The sequence below is a fragment of the Xenopus laevis genome, chromosome 7S, assembly GCF_017654675.1.
Source record: "Xenopus laevis strain J_2021 chromosome 7S, Xenopus_laevis_v10.1, whole genome shotgun sequence".
NCBI classification, from domain to species: Eukaryota; Metazoa; Chordata; class Amphibia; order Anura; family Pipidae; genus Xenopus; species Xenopus laevis.
Window position 1 is genome coordinate 24562010 of NC_054384.1, and position 25857 is coordinate 24587866.

The following is a 25857-nucleotide window of genomic DNA, read 5'->3' on the forward strand; positions in this document are numbered from 1 at the left end:
TGATGGCTGATTCAGTTAATGCCTTTAAGAATGGCTTGGATGATTTTTTGGACAGACATAATATCAAAGGCTATTGTGATACTAAACTCTATAGTTAGTATAGGTATGGGTATATAGAATTTAATTAAAAGTAGAGAGGGGTGTATGTATGGATGCTGGGTTTTCATTTGGAGGGGTTGAACTTGATGGACTTTGTCTTTTTTCAACCCAATTTAACTATGTAACTATGTAACAAACGGTCTTCAAACATTTAAGGTTCCAGGGCCTCTCAATGAACTCTGAACTTCAGTTGATTTTCAATTGGATTCAAGTCGAGTAATTGACTGGGCCATTCTAGAAGCTTAAAGGAAAACGATTACCCCCAAACAATGTAGGTCTCTATAAAAAGATATTGCTCTATAGTTAGTATAGGTATGGGTATATAGAATTTAATTAAAAGTAGAGAGGGGTGTGTGTAAGGATGCTGGGTTTTCATTTGGAGGGGTTGAACTTGATGGACTTTGTCTTTTTTCAACCCAATTTAACTATGCAACTATGCATAAAACAGCTCATATGTAAAATCCTGCTTCATGTAAATAAACCATTTTCATAATGATATACTTTTCTAGTAGTATGTGCCATTGGGTAATCATCATCAGGTGATCTCTGAGACAGCACACAGACCATCACGAAATGGTGGTTCAAGGCAAGAGATGTAAAAGGGCAATATTTACTTATATATATTACTTATAATATATACAGAATTTAGTAATGGGTGGAGGGCACACCAATTCAGCAAATGCTGTAGGTAAACAGTGCAAGAGGTGCAAACATCAAAAGGGTACCCCTACAATGGGTACCCCACAACGTAACAATATATAGATAGGTATGCACACTCAAAGGAAGACAAGTATGGTATATTTAAAATAAAGTTTTACTTATTTATGCAAATAATACACACAAAGCCACAATGGTAGGCCTGTATAATACAATACATAAGCTTACATGGTATATACCTAACGTTTAAACATAGCCACAATTACATAACAGAAAACAGTAAGTATTACAATTATACAGCAAGGAGCAGATACACCTACCACCAGTATGAGAATGGCCCCAACGTTTCGGCGTAAGCCTTTGTCAAGGGGATTCTGGAATCCCCTTGACAAAGGGGATTCCAGAATAATTGTAATACTTACTGTTTTCTGTTATGTAATTGTGGCTATGTTTAAACGTTAGGTATATACCATGTAAGCTTATGTATTGTATTATACAGGCCTACCATTGTGGCTTTGTATGTATTATTTGCATAAATAAGTAAAACTTTATTTTAAATATACCATACTTGTCTTCCTTTGAGTGTGCATACCTATCTATATATATATACTTATAATATATACTCCAGTTTGGGGAGATTCCTTAATATGCCACTTAATATGATATAAACTGTTGCTTACGTATTCATTTTGGGGGTATAATTTTTCCTTTAATTTCTTTCCCTGAAACCAATGAGCGTTTCCTTGGCTGTGTGTTTGGGATCATTGTCTTGCTGAAACGCCATTTCATCTTCAGCATCCCGGTAGATGGCAGCAGATTTATATCAAGAATGCCCTGTACATTTATCCATTCATCTTTCCATTTCACCATTCAACTTTCCTTCAATTATATGAAGTCTGCCAGTACCATATGCTGAAAAACAGCCCCACACCATGATGTTCCCACCTCCAAGCTTCACTGTTGGTATGGTGTATGTGGGGTGATGTGCAGTGCCATTTCTCTTCCAAACATGTGAAATGTGTGTGAAATGACATCCAAGGAGTTTAATTTTGGTCTCATCTGACCAGACTATATTCTCTCAGAATTTCATTGGTTTGTCTAAATGTTGTGCAGCTAACTTTAAACAAGATTCAACATGTTTTTTTCTTCAGCAGTAAAGTCTTGTGCAGTGAGAGTGCATAGAGGTCATATTGGTTAACTGCATTACTTATTGTTTTCTTTAAAACAACTGTACCTGCTAATTCAAGGTCCACAACTGATCAATGGCTCTTGAAAAACTCTTTTATTCTTATTCCATGATAATATTAAGAATGTGTATCATGGATGCCTATTTGGTGCCTGGTCCTTGTACTTCTCTGCTTGAATCTAATGTGATGTGATGAGAGACGAAAAACTGAGCAGAGAAGCTTCAGAAGACACTTCCAGCACCAGTAAATGCCAGAACAGCAGAGGGTGCTACACGTTCACAACATTAGCAGTGCTTGTCTGCTAACATCACTGAACTAATGAGTAAAAAAAAACGTAAAAATTCAGATATCATAAGATAGATGTCCCTTTTGAAAAAAATTGTTGTTACTATATCTTTACTACAACAAACTACTAAATTTTGGTGTTGCAGTTTTGTTCTAATGACGCTATGGGATACATGGGCATAACATTTCCATAATGATAGTTAATTTAAGAATGTAAAGAAGAATTTGATATATGTTGATAGCTTTATGCTGAAAGTAATAAATAGGGCAGTATGGAACCAAGTGTTAATATCAGTTACTGGCTTAGGGTACCAGCACCAAACAATGTTATCTATGCCTGACATACTACTCACTTGGAGATAAACTAAGCATCTTTGTTTATAATGCAGTTGGGCATCCCTTTGGCCCACGTATTACAAACCCTATAAAATATCTCTTGTACCCGTCATGTCACTGAAGAACAGGCCTTGCTTTCGGAGCATAATGTCACTTCAGCCTGTCTCTATCCTTTTGTCTGTCGATTTAACAGGAGACCTCATTTGCATTCAATACATATTCTGCACATCATTCCACCCCCTTCTGCTTAACAGGAAACACCTCTTTATTTATCATCAGGGTTTTCTTTAAATATTCTGCAAGATAATGCTTAGCAATAAGGATCATGTTCTAATATAAGCGTAACTTTATGAAAAAAGTTGCACAAAGTTGCATTTCCAGTGTCCAGCCACTGGATGTCCCTAATGTACGGATTGCAAAAATATATATTTTGGAGAGAAGGCCGCAAAAGCCATCTTAAAAACATACAAAATTCACTTTTATCATGCCACATATTCATTTATGACTCGGATTAGCATAAAAAAAATATTTAATATATACCTCAGAGCAAATCACTTTCCTTATTAATATGACAGACACAGCACTAAACTATATCCATTACTTGCATGTACCTGTGGCCAACTATGCATCTAGAATTACTTATTTAATAGCAGAAATGCATTTGTCTCCACTAGTGATGACAAATACAAGAGGTCCTCTGCACTCAACCCATTATCAATATATTTAAGACAGAGACATTTTGTGCATACTGCTACTGAAAAATGCCTTACCCTTTAAACAAAACAGGTATTGTTTGTCCATATATTGCAATATATTTAAGCTGGCCAACTACGTCAAAGTCATCCCATATCTGGCCAGTCCTATGCTCAATTTTCATCTGATTCATTAAGAATTCAATTGCTTCATTATACATTTTACAAAGGGACTAAGTTTTACCTACAACTTACTTGCTGCTTTCAAAGTAAAACTCCCAAACTTGGCTGCCCTTTTATTAGACACCAGTGGGATCACCTGACTATAGCTGGGAGGGGTGGGAGCTACAACATGGAGCTGGTCACTGCTCCTGTATAACAAACAAGGGAAAGTTGTGCTCACCACTAATTTTTAAAAACATTAGGCGGGGGTGCAATGAGGCAAAGAGCCACTCCTGATATCATTAAGAGCCGGATTTCCAAGAAATTTGGTTTTTCTAGTGCAAGAGAGAACAACTGCACTTTCTGCACTAGCAATGCGCCCCACCCCCTCTCCAGGCCCGGACTGGCAATCTGTGGGTTCTGGCAAATGCCAGAGGGGATGCTGTACGGTTCCATAGAAAGTTACCATATAGTGGGATGGTAGGGGGCTGTTTGGTCTGGTAGGGGGCTGTTTGGGTCTCTGTGTACTAGGAATGGCAGGGCCTATTTTGACTCCCAGTCCAGGCCTGCCCCTCTCCATAGCAGGAAAGTAAGTGTTGGGGGGCAAGGGGGGTGGCAGCATTGCAGGAACCTCAGGCAGCTCCGGACATAAAATTTTGCTACAGTACCAAGGATTAATGCCAGCAGTGGCTTGCAATAGGACACCATAATCAAACAGATATAGAATTTGGAGGTAGAAACACTTCAAATGCTTCCACTTATGATTGCATGAACAAAGAGCTAGACATATAGTAGATTACTATAAATGACAAAATGTAGGACACTAGGGATTATATAGGATGCTAGGAATTGTCATGTCATTGGTATATGGGATGCCACAATCTGCAGATTTCCTGAATGCAGTGCCAGTAGTGAAGGCATGTTTCGTTCAATGAAATGTGGATTCCAATCAGGTAGATGTTACAGAAGAAATACACAGGGGCATTATGCAAAAGCAAGTGGAGCCCTCTGCTGCTGCCAGAGAGGACTGCGCGAGTAACTCTCTCAGAGATCACAAAAATGCAGCGCGTAACACAACAGTGTGAGTTGCAGATGCATGGGAAAGTCAGGGCATTCTCATAAGCACCAGACATGTATGCATTGCTACTGTATATTATTCATTATTTGCAATGTTACTCTTTGCTATGTATAGTGGAAACAAGGTCAAGATAATATTTCCTATTGTTAATTATTATGAACATGTATTTTTAGAGCACCAACATATTGTGCAGCGCTTTTAAACATGCAGTATGACATTGTATGTATAAATGTAATTTATAAATAGATACTAGGATATGCAACACTATTGATATCTAGGGATATCATGGTAGTATTACTAATTTATATCAATTGTATCCCTAATTTATATTTAATTTATCCAAAAAATTCACACTGCAAAAAATTGTACTGCCTAGTGGAAATAAAAAGTTTAAAAATACAAATCTGGCATTGGTGTATTGGCCTCAAGTTTCATAAGTATACATAATCATGTAAGGCTTTGGGGACATCCGAGATTCTTAGAAATGACAGTAGGGGTTACATTACCTGTACATGAACCCTGCAGGGAAAAACATACAGCGGTCAGTATTTTTCACATTTGTACTGTTCATGTTCTCTACAATCTTACCATAAATACCTGTCATTTTTCTGCCAAATATCTTATTGACATAACGGCTGTTCCTGAACGTTTGCTGAAAAAATAACCCCTAGGGTCATAATAGTCTTGTCGTGATTTTCTAACTTTGAAGGATGTGTTTGTGGCACATTGGGAACAGGTATCGTTAAGAATAAACATGGTTATCTCAGATGATTGAGAAATTTCTTACTTAGAGAATGGCAGAAATGGAAGTTGGTATTTATGGCTTAGTCATCTCATTGCCTTAACTACCTTTCATGGGCTCTAAAAGGGAACAGATCATTTAAACCAATACAGTGCTTTTCGGCAAGAAGTGATCACATGTTGTGAAAGACTAATGTATCTTGTTTATATTTATTTACAAAATTAGAATTGGCGCTAAGAATATATGGCAGGTCTATTTCTATTTTATCAATATCTTAAGAATACAATATTAGGACAAGTATTCTTTGTTGATAAAATAGCATGTAAAGTCGTGGTAATGTGCTCTAAAAACACAGCACGAAACAGCAATTTTCCTGTCTGCTTACATTTACCATTTAGTATTTATAGCAAAGTGCTGCGCATAGAATGATTGATGGAATATATGCCTTGTTATGTATGCACTTAGGGTGAAGACGAACAGAGCTACTAGTAGCAGTAACTGGTTGTACCTACAAAATAGACAAAAGTCATAATTGGCTTTGCTAAGACACTACAGGAGAGAATGCAATAAAAGTCGGTAATGGAAAAACAATTCGCAATGCGAAAAGTTGTGCCCTTTGCGCGAAAAAATTTTGCTTTGCGCAAATTAAATATAGCTTTTGCAAACCCGGAAACTGTTTACCGAAAAACTGTTTGTGAATTTTATAGTTTGCGCCAATGCACAGTCAATAGAACTTCTTAATGAAAAAGTCATTATTTTTACTCCAAAAAATTTCGACACCTTCAAGCACTTCTTCAGAGTTCCTTAAGCAATAACAGCTTAAGGAACAATATTGCATTGTGAGATGTGGAATTTTAGTCTTATTGATGCGAATTGTTTTGCTCTTTGTGACTTTAATTACATTTCCCGTGTGTTTTAGCAGAGGCAATTCTCAGTATTGTCTATGGAAAGGTATTTTTTGGCATTTTGCAGTCATAAGAAGTAGTTGCTACTACTAGTTCTGTGTGTCTTTACCCTACAGTCGCTCACAGGAGCAACAAGAAAATAAAGACAATGCTTCTGTATCTTATATTATAGTTGCCAGAGCAGGTAAATGCTCCTCAAATGCCTTTAATGAATATATTTTCATAAAAGCTTTAGGAGATATCTTATTTAAGCTGCTGAATAGAAACTGAAAATGCAGATTTTCTTAGCTCTTCTGTGGACTCTTCAGTACCAGGTAGGACTCTTTCAGAAATCAGGGGAAAAATCGAACTTTCCCGGTCCCCCAACTGCTGCCCTGCAAAATACATTTGTGGGACCCCCTTCAGTTCATTGTCCTTGCCTGGAAGTAACAAATGGGTTTTCTTGTACTCTGACTGGCCTGTCCATTTTCTTAAAATTGCAAAATTATCGATCCTTTCTGTCCAAGAGTCTGGGAATCAATGACCAACTTAGTGGACAGACTCATCCTGCAATCCCCCTAACTATATTAACAACTGCAAGAAATAATAATAATATAGAGCAATTTTCCTACTAGCCAATCATCATCAGCTCAACTACAGGGGGTGTAAAATCCATAGATATGTTTTTGAGACTCAGATGTCTAGCTGTCACAATACTTACTGGATGGTGGCAAATGTTAAACTTTCCTTCTTCTTTAAAAAAATGCATAATACTACAAAGCTCATGCTGCATAACAACAAGAAAATGCTCGTTACACATCAATATTAAAATAAAGTACTTGTTGTGCATAAAAAATTAAAAAAAGGTAAACGTGAACAATTCAGAAAACTCACTGAAAGTCCTTCAGAGTTTTGTTGCGTATGGGAATTTGAGGTTCAGGGAGGATGGAGGCCTTCATCTCTGGCGGCAGTGTGTCAATAGAAATGCACTGCTTCTGTCTGACATCAAGGCAAATTGGGGGAAGGTCTCTGACTGAAATTAAAATGTGTGGATAAATTACAAGGGTCACAAAGGTAAAGAGTGCATAATATAATAAGATGCAATTCTTTTCCACTTTTAACACAAAACAAAGAGCTGGCATAACGGTATATGTTGTACATCAACTGTAAACCTGTTCTTTCTGGAAATGGCTCTTTCGGCCATGGCCCTCTTTAAGGTGGCCATAGATGGACAGATGCTGTAGGAATCAAATTTTCGTACGATATTCAGTGCGTGTATGGTGGGAAAAGAGCCGACCAATATTGGCAGAAGAATTGGATATCGGACGGCTCGTCGATCTGGCAGGACGGAAGATGTTGATTGGGTGCCTTTGAAGGCTATTGTTAGTGCTGAATCATCAGATACAGGTAGAATTCTATTGTTTCTACCTGTATATCCGACAATTCAGCTCTACACGTGTATATTGAAACAAACTATTTTTCTAGTAAGGATCCTTTCCAAGAAAGATCTTAATGGTTACGTCTATGGCCACCTTTACTCTTATCAGTTGTTGTTTTTTTTTGTGTATAATCTGTATGTTCAGTGTATGTGCCCATTTACTGTACACTGCTGCAGAATATGTTGCCGCTCAACACTGCTTTGTGTGGTGTATGATGAAGGGCGCTAGGGATGAGCACATCTTTACGCAGAGTTTCGTCTCAGAAATGACGCACGTCGAAAAAAAATTGTTGCCCATAGACTTTAATGCATTTCGGCAAATCCGGACCTGCAAATAGATGCACCGCAGCTACCCTGTGAAATCTTATATTTTATCACTTTTAGAGAACGAGACAGGGATGGTGGAAATAAATCCCACCCAGAAATGCAGCAACGAAGATGTTTTCTTTAGGAGACCGAGAAATGATTTACACACATGGCATCCTTATTGGGGAAACCAGTTATCCAGAAAGCTCCCAATTACGGGAAGGCCATCTCCTATGGACTCCATTTTATCCGAATAATTCAGATATTTAAAAATGATTCCTTTTTTCTCTGTAATAATAAAACAGTAGCCTGAACTTGATCAAACTAAGATATAATTAATCCTTATTGGATGGAAAACAAGCCTATTGGGTTTATTTATGGTTTAAAAGATTTTTTAGTAAACTTAAGGCATGTTACGGAAAGATCAGTTATCTTGAAAACCCCAGGTCCTGAGGATTCTGGATAACTGGTTCCATAAGTTTACTACTTCCAGTTCCTATGGGCTAACTGCCAAACTTTGCAACTTATTATGCTGTCCCCCGTTTACTCTTATTGTCTAATTTTCTCAATTGTATTCCTAGCATCTTCCAGCATTCTCCCCCACCAGTAACAGATCTCACTGGGTGGTGGACTTTGGAATGTGAGCAATCAATTGAAAAAATTCTACGCATGACTTAAGAATAACTGCAAGTAAAATTCCAATTATGTCACAATTACATAGGGATATCACTTTATATTATTTGCTATGAAATTTGATTTAGCAAACATATATCTTTTTAGTCTATGACCCTTTCCTAACACATTTCACTAATGCATTAAAGGAAAACCATACCCCCCCAAACAATGTAGGTCTCTATAAAAAGATATTGCATAAAACAGATCATATGTAAAACCCTGCTTCATGTAAATAAACCATTTTCATAATAATATACTTTTCTAGTAGTATGTGCCATTGGGTAATCATAAATAGAAAATTGCCATTTTAAAAAATAAGGGCCACCCCCTGGGATCGTACTATTCACTGTGCACACAAACAAACTTTACTTCTTAGGTCACATGAGCATGAGGCAAGAGATGTAAAAAGCCAATATTTACTTAGATATATATATTCCAGTTTGCTAAGATTTTTCAATATGTCACTTAATATGATATAAACTATCTGTTGCTTAAGTGTTCATTTTGGGGGTATAGTTTTTCTTTAACTTCAGCTGTATGGCTTTAAGACAGATGGTCCTTGTTGTTTTGTGTTTATAGCATTACACACTACTGGTGCGAGTGGGAGATGACAATGGAGTAGCTCAATCTACTTTTACTATTTTGTAAATTAGGAATAGCTACGCAGATGGAACGGCATCAGCCACTTGAGTATATAAAGTGAGTCACATCTGCCCACACACTGCCAGTACCTTTGATTTTACAGAAAGGTTTATTTTTGGTTTTCACAGCTAGACATTGGAAAGGCATCACGGGGATTCAAATGTAACAAGAAAAGTTGTAGGGAATAACAAACACCAGGGCAAATTGTGATTAAAAATGTAACACTGTTCTAGCTGCAAAGGAACATTCAGAAAGTAGTAAAAGCCTATTATGCTGGTAGGTTGTTACAATGAAAGTTGAAAAGCGATTTTATGGATTAGAACCGTTAAAATCAATACAACACTAAAACTGGATCCTGCATTAGTGGTTTCACTGACTTTCTGGAAGTAAGCAAAATTCACGTAACATCCTGCAGGACAGTGTCAATTGACCTTGGTTGCAGAAAAGTCCAAGGTTTTAAAGGACCACTATACCGTCAGCTTTTTGAGCAGAATTGTGCTTAGTACAAGGGAACACTCCTAGCACAGACCTATGCTACCACTTATTATAAGCAGGAGTGCATTGTGCAGGGGGGGATTAACGAAGCATGGATAATCCAACTATTTACTTCCCAAGGACCAAATATGGAGTAGCTTCAGGTTTCCCGTTTAGTTCAAGAAATAACAAAAAACATCGATTTTTTTTTATAATTACAAAGAAAGGTACAAGTATCTTCAATACAAGCCTAATCACTGACACAGTTCCCCTGTGTCAGTAGGGCACAGTGCAAGAGATTCACCTGAACCAACTGGAGCGGTAACATTGGTGCTTCAGGACAAAAGTCTGTTGACTTCTGTAATGGTTTATAGCAGTGATCCCCAACCAGTGGCTCATGAGCAACATGTTGCTCGCCAACCCCTTGGATGTTGCTTCCAGTGGTCTCAAAGCAGCTGCTTATTTTTGAATTCCAGGCTTGGAGGCAAGTTTTCATTGCATAAAATCCATGTGTACGGTCAGACAGGGCCTCCTGTAGGCTGCTAGTCTACATAGGGGCTACCAAATAGCCAATAACTCCTTAGCACCTCCAGGATATTTTTTTCATGCTTGTGTTGCTCCCCAACTATTTTTGCATTTGAATGTGGCTCATGGGTAAAAAAAAGGTTGGGGATCCCTGGTCTATGGGGAAACAAACCTGGTTTAAAAAAAATTCGAAATATGTAAGTGGGGAAATGCATTTTCTACAGTAGCAAACAGAGTGTTCTATTTCTTTTTGGCATAACTACAGCTAACTAAGCATTTAGAAAAGTGACTTCATAGATAAAGTGGACTAAACCAGGCTTATGCTATACAGTGATGTTTTAAGATGCCAAGTCTCTTTATAATTCAGCATAAAGGACATTCAGGATGAATACTCAACCTACAGCTCATTTGTTTCATATAAGCCAATTTGGTAAGGTTCTTTAAATTCTCACTCATTATAGAAGTAAATAATGATTTTTTTTTTTTTTACACATTTTGCTTTGGGCCACCATTTTGTGACGGTATGTGTGATTACCTGGCAGGAAATAATGCAGCTCTTACTGTAACAGAAAGAAACGTACAAGTAAAAGACTCAGCTCTGTCCATTTATTGGCTTAGGTCACCTAGCATGTTTGTGTGCCCTTGGATTTTGTGTGAGCAGAGTGAAGTGTATAAGCCAAGGGTTGCCCTTGCTACTTAAAGGGGTGGTTCAGCTTTAAGGTAACTTTCAGTACGTTATAGAATGGCCAATTTTAAGCAACGTTTCAGTTGGTTTTCATTATTTATTTTTTATAGTTTTAGAGTGCTGCTTTCTTCTGACTCTTTGCAGCTTTCAAATGGGCGTCGCTGACCCGCATCTAAAAAGCGAATGCTCTGTAAGGCTACAAATTTATTCTTATTGCTAATTTATTACTGCTCTTTCTATTCAGGTCCTGTCCAATTCACATTCCTATCTCTTATTTAAATCAATGCATGGTTGCTAGGGTAATTTGGACTTAAAATGCAAATTGAAGAGCTGCTGATTAAAAAGCAAAATAACTCAAACAATAGAAAATGAAAATCAATTGCAAATGGTCTCAGAACATCACTCTCTATGTCATACTAAAAGTTATTTCAAAGGTGAAAAACCCCTTTAAAATGGCAGTTTCCTGATTTATTTGAATGAAAATTATTTATTTAGATAAAGCAGTGTTTTACATATGTTATGTTAATTAAATATACTCTTGACAAAATACAATAAAAAAGGCAAAAAGTATTACAATTGCCCTAGGTTTCTTATTAAAACGGAGTTCCACTTCTATAATTAAGAAAAGAAGTATATTGTGTGCATTTTGGACAAGCTGTTCCCTCCTAGTCTAGTACTTCTGTTAAAGAAAAATTCAAAGAAAAATCAATATTAAGAGTACTGAATTACATTATGCAGGCGCTGTGCCCATCTGGCAAAACTACAGACTACTCAGAATAATATACAGCAACTACGAGGCTATTAGCAGCGTGACAACGGTCTTTTGCAACTCCAAGACAATGTAAAAGTTCACAACATAATGGGCAGTATATGGCCGCAGGGAAATGGTGCCCTGTATTCTTGAAGCCAGGGCTAATCACTGTTATCTGTCCAGAGAAAATGAACATGTAGCTCTCTGATGTATCTGGATAATGAATTCTCAGTGCCGCTAGACAAAGTTCAAATTGACCGTAACTGGCAGACCCTGCCTTCCAGAATATTTTCATTTTTTATATCCGAGTTTGTTATCAGGAGATAGAAATGTGACTGCCACAGGAAAATGTTCTTGGGGGCATACACCTGTGACTCCCTTAATACTCCATACCATTTATGATTTTTTTGCATGGATTTTCAGTATCAGATTTGAGAAATATATTATCAGAAACGGACAATATCTGTAGTGCTAAGTAGAAACTGGACTTGTTGTGTAATCCTGAAAACCTTTCTCCACTCAACCAAGCAGTTGGCACTTAAAACATCGTTGTGCATATACTAACCATACTTTACAACAGCAGTGGACAATGTGTTTAGGATGGGAGGAATAAAAAAAACTTTAGAGCAGTCCTCCGGGCTAGAATGTTTTTTTGCATAATGAAAGAGAATGTAATTCTGTGCATCTTAAAGTACAGCTATTTGCAAATGTAATTGCTATGCAAAGTTGTGTTTATCTCTTTCTGTGCTTTGAGTCTGACTAATGCTTAAAAAACACAGTAGTGTAGATATGCTGTACATTACGTTTTAGGCTTCGGTATCACCCCAAGACTGCCACAGCCATTTATTAGTGAAGATAAGTGACTCTGAAGATGCCCCCTATAGCCCCCATATTCTTCTCTGCCGATTCACAGCACGTACTACAGACTACTGTTACTTACCTGACCTTAGGGACTGGCTCACAATATACTATATAGTCATGACACAAGAATGGTAAATAAATTAGATGATTAGTAAATAAATTAGATTCTCATTACACGACTGCTCAGAAATCAGTGAGATTTGCATGAAGCTTCTTAACAGCTCCCCTGAGCATGACCAGTCTCACTGACACTCCTAACAAAATCCAAGATGGGGAGCTCCTGTGCACAACTTTGAAAAAGGCCTGTTGCAGCCTGAAATGTTGCTAGCCATGATGGAATAGTGTTTTTTGTTTTTTACAGATTTCTGACCTGTATGGTGCCATTCATCAAATCTTCACAAAACTTTGAAGGCCTGAATATTACTGTAATTATAGAGATACTTAATATTAAGGCTGGTGCAGTAAGTTCAATAAATACAAGGCACTTCTAGTTACAACAATGTAACAGTAGTTTCTTCCCAGAGACAGAAGTGCAGAGAATGGAAACAGACAGGCAGATACTGCTTTCAATAGCAATTCCAAATATATAATCAATGTATACTGTATAAGTTCCGTAGACTTTTTTTTTTCCCCCAAAAACAATTTTGGGTGGAGACTCTTATTTAATTACACCTTTTGTAGCTTAGTTGGAGCGTAAGGAACATGCAAAGAATAGGTGGAATGAGAAAAGTAGTTGACTAAACCACGGCACATGGAGAAATACCATTGATCACTATGCTTAATGCATGCAGCGTCTTGATTTAAATATGACTTTTTTTATTCTTTGTATTTTAGGGTCATCTATATGCAGATGGTACTCAAGTCTAACACTCCTCTCCAGACCTGGCCTACACTCTAGCTAATATCACAATTGTACAATTGCAGCCTCTTTATGTCCTCTCATTGCCAAAAAACTCAACAACTGAACTGGTAATTTTTGCATCTTCTGCATCCATTCTCCTGAAATAACTATAATTGTTATGAATTACATTTGATTCTCTCGTTAACTCCCTACGCCCAGATTCTCAAAAGTGTTGCCACTTTTGATTTAGGATAATTCCCTGTCTGCCAACTCTTCCTTGAGCATTAGATAACCAAGATATTCATATATGCTCTCATATCTCACAGTGTACCCACAACCAGGGCCACCATCAGGGGGGTACTGTTGTACCGGGCCTAAAGGGGGGCCCAGCTGTGCTGCACTTTTCGAAAAAGCCAGGCCCCCCTTGACAGCGCCAAAGTCGTGCCAAATTGGCAAAGTCCGGAATAGCCGAATTCCGGAATAGCCGAAGTCCGGAAGCCACAAAAAGACCCAAAGCCATGAAAAAAAACAAAGTTTAAGTCCTGAAGCCGCGAAAGGAGCTGAAGTTGATGTCCCGAAGCCACGGAAAGACCCAAAGTCATTAAATGAGCCAAAGCTAAAAAGCCTGAAGCCACGAGTTCAGTTCTACTGAACACCAATGTGTTTTTTTTTTATATTTTATTAAAGCCCTGACCACCAATGTATTATTTTAATACTCTATAGGCCCCTGCCACCAATGTTTTTTTAAAAAATATTCTCTGGGGCCCCAGTGTTTCTTTTTAACTTGTAAGGGGGGCCATGGCCACCAATGTTTTTTTAAAAACTTTTATGGGGGCCCTGGCCCCAATGTTTTTTTAAAAAAAAAACTTTTATGGGGGACCCTACCACACAGGTCACACCCACTGTTTGTCTCACTCCCCTTGCCTTTTAGACTGTAAGCTCTTCCAGGCAGGGTCTCAATGCTTTGCAGATCCAACAATTTGTATCTGTTTCAGTAAGATGTCATTGTAAATATTTTATCTTGCGATTGTATCCCTTTACTCTGTAAAGAGCTGGCGGATATGATGTCTTTATATAAATGATAATTTATAGCTCATGTACGGAAGCATATGGAGTTGTACAGAACAAGTTGGATCCTTGGCTGCTATGCAGGACATTTAAAATTATATCTATCATGGAATCAAGTGCACATCATCATTCCCCGATATATCTAGAAATATTAAAAAGATTACTTTTCATAAAATGTGTATTTATGTATCAACTGTGCTTGTACAAAGTTACAGAATTGAAAAAAAATATGAATACCTATTTACTCTTGTTTTAAACTGGGGTACCCTATATAATTTTAGCACATAAAACATTTCTCAGTCATGATTTGTATGGTGTAGTTTTTATTTCTAAATTACATGGTTTACATTACAAATAATTCACTCTACCATATTAACCGTTATTCCTGAATGCAGACCACTGTGCCTGATCCTGTGCTTTTAGAAACAGTCAGCATTTCACAATAGAATGCTTTCAGATAAGCTACTGTTTCTCCTATACAAGGAGGAGCGGCAATGGGAGATGGATTTTTACTATCAAGCGCTATTCTTATAGCTACACCTAGAAATGCAGGTGTCCGGTAACCTTGTTACCTTCCCATTGTTCTATTAATCGGCTGCTGAGGGGTGATACCATTTCAACTTGCAGTGCAGCAGTAAAGAGTGACTTAAGTTTATCAGAGCCACAAGTCACATGACTTAGGGCACCTGGGGAACTAACAACATGCCTAGCCCTGTGTCAGATTATCGAATTTCAGAATTAAATATAAAAAAAAAAAGTGTGTTTGTTCTTATGGAAAATTGATTTCAATGCAGAATACTGCTGCAGCAGCACTATTAACTGATGCATTTTGAAAACAAAAAAAAATGTAATGTGTTTTCCCATGATAAAATCCCTTTAACAAATTGAGATTTTTATCAAAGCAGATACAGTACATGTGTCAATTTAGCAGAATGTATTCGACTGCTCTGAACAGTCAAACACAATACTGATCTATAGGGTGCAAGTGCTCAGTATCACACTCAGCTCTAACACCCCACCCGAACAGTTATGCAAATTACGAGGATTAACAATAACATTTTTTGTTCTGCACGGTTAACCTAAAATGCTCAATATTTTTAACCAAGCAGTAACCATCATTACCACTCAGCAATAAAAATACTGCCAGTTAATAAATTGGCCCCAAAGACAAACACAGCAGTCAGCACAACTAACCTTACAGCTCATTAGCCAGACCATATTCAAAGTCTAAGCAATTAACTGCTCATTTCATGGTTCTGTACATGGCAAAGTCGTGCCAGTAAAAGTTTTAATTACCATTTTTGTTATTCGGTAAAACCATCTGAGTAGGTGAGTTTCTGTTCCCAGCAGCTTCTTTCTTCTGGTTGATAGTCGAAATGAAATTGCTGAATGTGGAAAACTGCCCCTTGGCTCCTCTATCCATTCCCTGTAATTAAAGGATGCAATTACTGCAAAAATGTGCTTTACCCTCATTTTCCCTCATGCAAATTTTTACTATGACAGAAACTTCTGGGAACATAATGTGCCCCTTTATACAAGAAGAAAGAATTATGTCACTTTAATAAAATTGTTCATGACTAACCGAAAAATGTATATAAACAAAAACATAGCACTACACCAGTGGGAAAAGCAAACTGCTAATTTAATCAGTTTCATGCCATTATTATAGGTGTTTATATAATTCTTATGACATTTGCACAGGATAATTTGACTGCAGCTAAGGATCTGGTTATCTTAAATCTCTACCTGGTTTTAATGGGATTTAGACCTAAGAAAATGAGATTTTACAGAACTTCTAATAGTCATAACAACTGACAGCAGGTGGTACTGTTGTTACAAAATTAATTATACTAGCAGTGCACATTTAACTTGGAATCTTCAAAAGAATTAGACTAGTACTTGGCACCGTTTTACATGTATTTATTTTATGCAAACTCTCCCATATAATAAAGCAAAAGTTATTGGTAAATTGTGAATAAAAGCTGCTCCTTCCTGAATGCCCCTTACTCAAAACAGGGTGCTACTTAATCAATCAAATAATTGTAGTTATTAAGCCTCAAACTTGAAAGAGCTCACCCTGTAATCAGACACTTTAGTATAGAACAACTCCTTAACAAGCTGAAACTTTGAAGGGAAAAGCACTCACCCAACATATCGAGTGGCCCGAGTGCGTCGCCCCAAACCCATAACAAGTGGTGTCTGTGCAAGTTGTGGAGAAGAATCGGCAAGCACTCCGGACGCCACTCGTGAGGTAAAAGACAACTTTATTTCAGCAGATTAAAAACATTGAATCCCGACGCGTTTCGTATACTAAAATACGTAGTCATAGGCTATGACTACATATCTTAGGATACGAAACGCGTCAGGATTCGATGTATTTAATCTGCTGAAATAAAGTTGTCTTTTACCTCACGAGTGGCGTCCGGAGTGCTTGCCGATTCTTCTCCAGAAGTTATCGGTAATTCCGCTTAAACTACTTGCAGGAGTGAGAACATCCTGTTAGCGAGAAAAAAAAAAATGAGCCCACCATATTTACATACTACCCCAGAAAAAAAAAAACTTTCCAACCATACTGGCTGATATCTGTGCTTATATGGCATTTTAGGATCCTGTAATCATCTTGAATCTCAATCAATATGTCCAAAGTGAAATTCTGCACCTAAAGGAGCCGAAGCGTCTTCTCACTTTCGCAATGATCCATTTATTTGGGGTATCAGCTGATTTATACATCCCCAATGGACAGATTTTAAATGAAAGCAGGTGGGGTTTGGGGCAAGTGTGTGGTCATAATAGTAAATAGACGCTCAAAGGATTTTCCAATTTGGAATAAATGTTGGGAGATACCAATGGAACTCAGTTCATCAAGGTATCACAAGAACAAGAAGCCATGAATACTATGCCATGATACTGTAGGTAAAATATATTACTTTGGGCAACTACACTACCATCCAAAAAATAACTTACAATAAACTGTATTATAGTACAAGTATGAGACCTGTTATCAAGAATGCTTAGGACCTGGGTTTTCCGGATAATGGATTGTTCCATAATTTGGATCTTCATACCTTAAGTCTACTAGAAAATCATGTAAACATTAAATAAACCTATAAAAAATAGGTTGGTTTTGTTTCCAATAAGGATTAATTATATCTTAGTTTGAATCAAGTACAAGGTACTGTTTTATTACACAGAAAAAGGAAATCATTTCTAAAAAATTGTGTTATTTGGATAAAATGGAGTCTACGGGAGATGGGCTTTCTGTAATTTGGAGCTTTCTGGATAACTGGTTTCCGGATAACTGAAATACACTATTTAAATAAAATATGCAATAAGGATGTTTGATCAGAACGATGCTTCTTTAACAGAGACACACAAAAGCACATTATACTGAGCAATAGCTGAAAAAAACAAGCACGTACATTAAATACATACCGTACACAGGTAAATAATCATGTTAACTATACTGTATGTCTCCAAAGTAATTGTAACATTTATGTTCTTCTGCAACCGAGTCATGGACTGTTGGTGTTTGTTTACACCAGTTTCTGATGCCAGGCAAGATCTAAAGATGGCATAATATTTACAGTGTCACATCTGTAACACCATCTGCAAATTAAAATCACTGGCACCACAGACTTCTAGAGCAAAGCAACTTATGTAAGCAGTGCCAAAAAAAGGCAAAGAAAGTGTAGCAATAAAAGCCACCATATTACTGTAACAGACCCATTATAATTTCATGTAAATTGCAAGGATTAAAACAAAGTCTATGACAAAACAGGTGCTCAAATTTGGGTGTTCGAATACCAGTTTTGACTACAAAACATGACGAACCCTAAAACATAAGCCAGTTAGTTGTGCCCCAACTGGAGGACTATGGGCAAGAAACTCAGCCATCCTAAAGGTGTCTAAAACATTTATGTATGCACCATCCTTACAATAATGGTTATGTCTTCTGCATATAGTACATGTCAAACTCACATCAATTAAAATAAAAATGTGTAGGAAAATATGCAGCCGGGTAACTGCATAAAACACTGTAATTATGTTTTCTGTACATAGGCAGTATTGCATTATGAAGAAAACATCATTGTAGAAAATTACTAACCTAATTTAAACATACCATGATAATTATTCCAAGGCATGTCTGACATGATCTGAAGAGATAGAAATCGTAATGAACAGCTGGATATACATATCAATAAGCAAAGGATTAAAGAAGAAGACACATCAAACGACTTTATAGTGTGAGATAAAGTAATTTTCTAACAAAGGAAGCCGTCCTAGCTGAAAGCTGGGCACCAAAGGATATTTAATCAGAAATAAGTGTTCGGCTTTTTTTTCTTTGGCTTTGTATTAGATTTTTTTTAGGAGAGAAATGCCCTTCTATATAAAGACAACAACATTTACCAAGCCCCCCCCCCAAAAAAAAAGAAAATGATGCAAAATATTTTAATATGCTGAGAAAACAATATTTTATTTAATTTAAACTACCTCAAGAGTAAAGATCACCTTTAAAAACACCTTAATAGGCTGAAGTATTTTCTCCAATACAGAAGGTCAGTTCCTTAGTTTATTCTGCATAAGCTTAGCTTTTGTTTCACTCACAGGCCTACGGCACACAAGGTGATTCTTTGCCATTTTGCCTCCCAATCTCACCCATATTTTGGCAGGACAGCTTTTCAAAGTTGTAGGCCTGACAAAAAAAAATAGATCTGCTGCACAATTTTCTATGTGAAAGCTTACAGCAACCCAATTTCAAGTAATAAGCAAGCCTGACCAGGATTGTTTTAAGATCACTTTAGTATCACTATCTTTTGTAGGTGGACATGCTTTGAATATATTGACCAACATCATTTTATCATTACAGTAACGTAACTAGAGGGGGGCGGGCCGTGGTGCGTGACACGCAGCCGGGCCCCCCGCCGTACACGATTTTCGGCCCGAATTCCAGTGGCGTGCGGGCTGCCGGGGGACCCTAAGGGGGTGCGGGCCCTGGCCCGCTCGCACCCCCTGCTCCCCCGGTAGTTCCGCCACTGTATCATTATATACTTCGTACACACCAATTAGACCGCTCCCATCTTACCCCCCATAAGATACTCCATGTGCTCCTTGTTGGGTGCTCTGTCCGCAGCGTCCCCACCGCTTATCTCACACCAAAACCAAAGAAGGAGACGGCACTCCATTCAAGGAAAAGGCAGGTTTATCACAGATCCCACGGGGATCTCACGCCCTAGGCGTTTCGGGACTCAATCCCTTAATCATAGGCAGGGATTAAGGGATTGAGTCCTGAAACGCATAGGTTGTGAAGATCCCTGTGGGATCTGTAATAAACCTGCCTTTTCCTTGAATGGAGTGCCGTCTCCTTCTTTGGTTTTGGTGCAACATCATTTTATCAACTATCATTTCCATTTCATTGTCACTTTCTTCAAATATGCATTACAATCATCATCTCCACTGTCATCCAGACAACATCAAGCTAAATCTTTTCCATGAACCACAAATAATGGATTTTGTTTACTACTTTTCAGGAAATGGATATCTGCATACAATGAAGTAAGGGAGTTTACCAACAATGAGCAAATGTATCCCTGGTTATTAACACTTAGCAACCAAACAGTAATTATGATTTGTCATCAGCTGCAGGCAGAATAACGAATACCAAAATTTGCCACGGGTTATTCTTAGGTGCAAATTTATCCAACTGGATAGCTGTGCAACAGAACAGAAATCATAAGCCATAAAAACGATTAAAGAGTGACTATAAATCGCCTTCAGCTGGCCATGCACAACTAAAACTCATACAAATATTTTCTGTGTGGACATGGAGGCTCACTGTTCCCAACAGATATCAATGTACTATGGATATTGGTCGCTTTGGGGATTGGGCAGGTTAGAAAATTTCATCCAATACCATCATCGGCCAGTGCATGTTGTACTGGCACATGCAGCAGTTGTTCCGATTGTTCAGGAACAACCTCTTTTGCTTGTGATTCAGCCTGAAGTAAGAGTATACACGATTTGCCTGTGTATGGTCTTTTTTTTTACTTTATACCAATATAAACTGTAAGGTAAAATGTCCACTTAAAAAAAAAAAACACTTACCCATTTATTTACAGCTTCCTAAATTAGGTCAGTAGTAATTATATTACTGTATACTGGCGACATGACTGACAATTCTTAAGAGATATGGTCAACAACTTTGACCATTTTTAATTAAAAATGTTATGACATTTGTTGTAAGCACACAAAAAAACAAATAGGTTCTAAAGCTTCTACTGGTAACAGTACATTGTGCAAAAAACTGCCTTTGGTGGCCATTTTTGAGCACAGCAAAATCTGGGGTATCATGGCAACCATTTAGTTACTGATGAAGCACTAGTGTTTCTGAGTGATATCCCTTTTGGTGGAAAAAAACTGTATGGACAGACTAGTAGTGCTTTAAGAGTTTTAAAGTCCTCCAAAAAGAAGTGCAATGCCTGTTGCCTGATGTAGTTTTCCAAGACAGAGGGATACAGGATGCTACAGCTCCTGAAAAGCCCTTTTATTTTCCATTTGCTTTTTTAAATGTACAGTGTATTAAAGGGCAAACCTACCACTGGAGCAATGTAAAGTAGAAGTAGAAGTACAGCACAATTTTTTTTTACGTGGAAAAGACCAAGAGCAGAAACGAACAAATACTGATATCAGAATGGTGCTTTGTCGCTTCCAAAATGTATCCAATGTCACAGGAACCTTAAAGGGAAAGTAAAGTCTAAAATAGAATAAGGCTAGAAATGCTGTATTTTGTATACAAAACGTAAACATTTACTGCACCACAAGCCTAATCAAACAAATGATTTATGCTTTCAAAGTTGGCCACAGGGGGTCACCATCTTGTAACTTTGTTAAACATCTTTGCAAGACCAAGACTATGCACATGCTCAGTGTGGTGTGGGCTGCTTATGGATCATCATAGCAGGGAAACAAACAAAGCTGATTGAGTTCTGAGTGGCTGGGAAGTAAGGCAGAGGCTCCCCCTGCTGTTCATATGTATGATTGTTTCCCTGCAGAGCAGTTAGGGACAGTCTGACAGTAGTAAATGAAGGAAGAATTTTACTGCATACAGTCAGGTTTCTTATAAAAACGGTACACATTTTTTAATTAAAGTATATTGGAGATAGGTTTCTTTTTCATTAAAGAAAGTAAAAATTGGATTTTATTTTTTTGCCTTTACATGCCCTTTAATGTCATCACTGAAACTCTGGAATCTACACCAGGTTTTACAATGTATATCACTATAATATCCTTGCACATTTTTAACAAGAAGATCTGGGCATTCTCTTAGGGATTTTCTGCTTTCTCTTAATTAACATGTCATTTATCAGTGTTTTTATTTTAGTGTGTGTGAGATAAGGCATAACTCTACAGTTTGGCCAAGTGAAATGCTTTGTTGAAACAAGGTTTTCCAGGGCTGACGTGATCCAGTCAGTTTCGGAAATTAAACAGGAAATAAAATAGTACATTTTGTTCTATTTGTCTGAAATTCAGGTTCAAAGTGGTGTCAAGCTGTCTTGCTCTTACATCTTTTTCAAGATGAGTGACGCCACAAAAAGGGAAAACCATCAGATGGGGGGGGGGGACTGGAATGCAGCTAAATCAGATCTGTGCAGGTTAAGGTAGATAGAGGTCCAGGGACCATCTTGACAAACAGTAGAATTCACTATTTCCCCTTAAAATGTTTTACACACATGTCCAGCTCGGCCTTCTGTGACAAATCAGTTGTTTTTTTGGTTACATAATAGCTGCACATTGGGCATCTACAAGGTTTGGCACAGTAACTGCGAAGACTCTAGAGGGAAGGATTATCTTTTCCAGAAAGTTCTAGGAAATAATTCAGATTTGGAGAATAACAGGGATTCACCAGAATTTACTCAAGCTGAAAGGCCAGTTCAGGTACTGAAAAACTCAGTACCTGAAGTGGCCTGTGAGGCTAGAAGTGAGGCTAGGTGTGAGCTCTTCATTTAGAAAGTAAAAACCAGAAGTGGGTGTGAAAAAGTTTTTAAGGGGGTTGTTCACCTTTGAGTTAACTTGACGTAGAGAGAGTGATATTCTTAGAATATTTGCTTTTGGTTTTCATTTTTTATCACTTGTGGTTTTTGAGTTATTTATTGTTTTATTCAGCAGCTCTCCAGTTTGCAATTACAGTAATCTGGTTGCTAGGGTCCAAATTACCCTAGCAACCATGCACTGATTTGAATAAGTGACTGGAATATGAATAGGAGAGGCCTGAATAGAAAGATGAGTAATAGAAATTAGCAATAATAATAATTGTGTAGCCTTACACAACATTTGTTTTTTAGATGGGGTCAATGACTCATATTTGAAAGCTGAAAAGAGTCAGAAGAAGAAGACAATTAATTTGAAAAATATAAAAAAAAATAAAGACCAATTGAAAAGTGGCTTAGAACTGGCCATTCTATAAACATACTAAAAGTTAACTAAGAGAAAAACCTAAAGACCTATTTTACCCTTGATCAATTGTTTCAAGTTTAGTTAGTAAAAACAGTTATGGGATCTGTTATCTGGAAACACAATATCCAGAAAGCTCTGAATTACATAGACTCCATTTTATCCAAATAACCAAAGTTTTTACAAGTGATTTCCTTATTCTCTGTAGTAATAAAACAGTAGCTTCTACTTGATCCAAACTAAGATATAATTAATCCTTATTGGAAGCAAACCAGCCTATTGGGTTTATTTCATGTTTAAATGATTTTCTAGTAGACTTACGATATGAAGATCTAAATTACAGAAAGATCCGTTACCCGGAAGACTCCAGGTCCTGAACATTCTGGATAACAGGTCCCAAACCTATATTTACTGCCATTATAACAAACACACTCTGAAACATGTGGCTCTGCATAGAGTGATCAGACTTTAGCTGGGAGGAAGCAACAGTCTATGTGATGAAGTCAGAGGTGAGGAGGCAGCTGAGGCTCTGGCAAGATTTGCAATGGAACTCAGCCTCCCACTTATGAGAAGATGTGGGTGGCCTGGCTTTCTAGCACACAGCAGACAACAGAATTCACTAGAAGCAATGGCTGCTGCATATAATGAGTTAAGGGCCTGAGGTCAGCCACTGTCTTCTCACTACTGGCTGCACCATATAGGCTGCTAAGGGGGGTTATATAGTTTTGCCCAGCTTTTGTTAACAAATGATGATGCCTCATCGTGCTCCTATAGCCTCCTCACTATTGTATGTTTGAATGGCCAAATGTGCAGGTAAAGATGGGTGGAAAATAGTGATTTATGGAGACACGTCAGAAAGAGGAGAACAAAAATAAAGTATTCTGAAAAATATCAGCCAAGTAAATAGGCAAATTTGAGTAAAAGGGCCTGGAGCTGCAACTCCATTCACTCAATAGATGTGTCACTAGTTTAGCTCCAAAATCCATTTCACAAAGTGGTATCTCTAAAGAAGTTGATAAATTGCATGTAATGTGCATTCCTGATGTATACATCCTTCAGTGTAAAAGCACCAAACATACTGTAAGTTAGTACCCATGAAGAGGCCTCCCTCCTCCCCTCCCAAATGGCACAATTGTATCCCCACCCATTACTGACCCGTTGACCTTACATGTTCAGAAAAAGTGGAGCCGTGGGGCTGACAGCACCCAATTTCCAGTACTCTATTTTCTCTTCCCAGCAATCATGCACCAACAGCATGGGAACTTGAAGACTATCCATACCTAGCTTCAACTGGGCATGCTCCTGGTCAGTGACTGCTTGGAAAGGGAGAACAAGTGGTTTGCTTTTCCTAAACAGGTCAGCACTGAGGAGTACTGTGGTGTGATTTGGATGGAAGGCCCCTCCCCGGGTACGAACGACAGGTATGTGATCTGTTATCCGGAAACCCGCTATACCTCCAAATTACAGACAGCCCATCTCCCATAGACTCCATTTTATCCAAATAATACATTCTTTTTTTTTTTTTTTAATTATTTCCTTTTTCTCTGTAATAATAAAACAGAACCTTGAACTTGATCCAAATTAAGACATAATTAATCCTTATTGGAGACAAAACCAGCTTATTGGGTTTATTTAATGTTTACATGATTTTCTAGTAGACTTACGGTATGGAGATCCACATTATGCAACAATCTGTTATCTGAAAAAACCCAAGGTCCCTAGCATTCTGGATAACAGGTCTCATACCTGTAAAAGGAATGCATATTAAATCAACAAAAACTTTTATTTCAGCCCTCTTGTACTTTTTTTTTATTTTTTTAAATCTGGAGTAGGGATGGAGGCCCATGGCATTTTCATGTCCCCTTGCCAACCCAAATGTTCCATTTGCAAATCTTCGTGTTGGCCAGAACCTTGAGAAAAGAGTCAGCTGAATGCTAAACCATGAACCATATCCAAAATGTTACATTTGGTTATACAAACCAATAAATACATTATTTAACGCTCTCAAGCAGTATCAGACCAATCAACTCATCCTCATTTTTCATCCACTAATTTGCACCCTTATCTCAATCCCTGCCTCTGAAATGCATTTTTTAAAAGTCACACAAATGCAAAAGAAGTCTTCACTGAATTATATTTGGGGTGTGGCCGGGAGCATGGCAGAGACAGAATAAGTGTGGCCAAGATGCACCTGCATTCAGGTTTTGTCTCTGCCGTTTGATACGTTCCGTGTACATATATTTATTAGCCTTTAGGAATAAAGTGCATGCAGGTAAAGGCAGTCAAAGATATATCGAATAAAAACAAGCCGTCTTTAGAGAGAGGGTGTAATTTTCTTTAAATGGTATAAACCGTTAAGGCTGTAATTATGATTTTTATATAGTGTTATACAGTTCTTTCAAAATATGGCTTATTTATGTGTGTTACGCATTCGCATAGCCTTCACTCAGTTGCCATTTACTTAATTATATATTTGGGGTGTATTTTCACTTGTTACGACCCAAGTAGTTTAAGGATTATATACTTGGGGAGAACTCAATCCATTTCTAAAATCAGAAAGTTATCCTGCATCTCCATGTATACCTTATTTATAGACCTCTGGTATGCTGGGAAAGTTTGGGCTATAGAAGAACCCAGCTGGCATGTTTGTTTCACTCTATTGTAGAAGCCTGTTTGAAGAGTAATTTTTCCATTACAGACAAATTTTCCTTATAAGAACATGTATTTGTGTCTCCATTCTTCTCAATAACCAACCAGCCAATGGGAATGTCACAACATCAATTAACTGCCAGTTGTCTGGGTATTATTGGATAGTTAACATTCTCAGAAAAGATATTCTCCACTTTATGGGCAATGGCTTAATGATAAATCCGGGTTTCTCACTATGTCCCACCAGTAGACAGAAGAGATCACGTGCTGATAGCAGCAGCTGTACAATGTTACCTTAACAGCTATAACTATGATTCCTAAAGTGCAAATATGATGGAAGCTTTCCAAATAGCTTCTTTCGTTTAAATATGT

At 37.7% G+C, this 25857-nt stretch overlaps 1 protein-coding gene across 2 annotated transcripts in view; it reads right to left on the reverse strand.

Moving 5' to 3' along the window:
• Positions 1 to 25857, reverse strand: part of hectd2.S (HECT domain containing E3 ubiquitin protein ligase 2 S homeolog) — a 196683-nt gene that overhangs the window by 37690 nt on the left and 133136 nt on the right. For both annotated transcript variants that reach the window (XM_041571013.1, XM_018227501.2), the window contains exons 2-3: positions 15685 to 15814; positions 7017 to 7155 (exon numbers count right to left, since the gene is read on the reverse strand). In XM_041571013.1, the coding sequence (XP_041426947.1) occupies positions 7017 to 7155; positions 15685 to 15814 (269 nt within the window). The remainder of the gene's footprint in view (positions 1 to 7016; positions 7156 to 15684; positions 15815 to 25857) is intronic.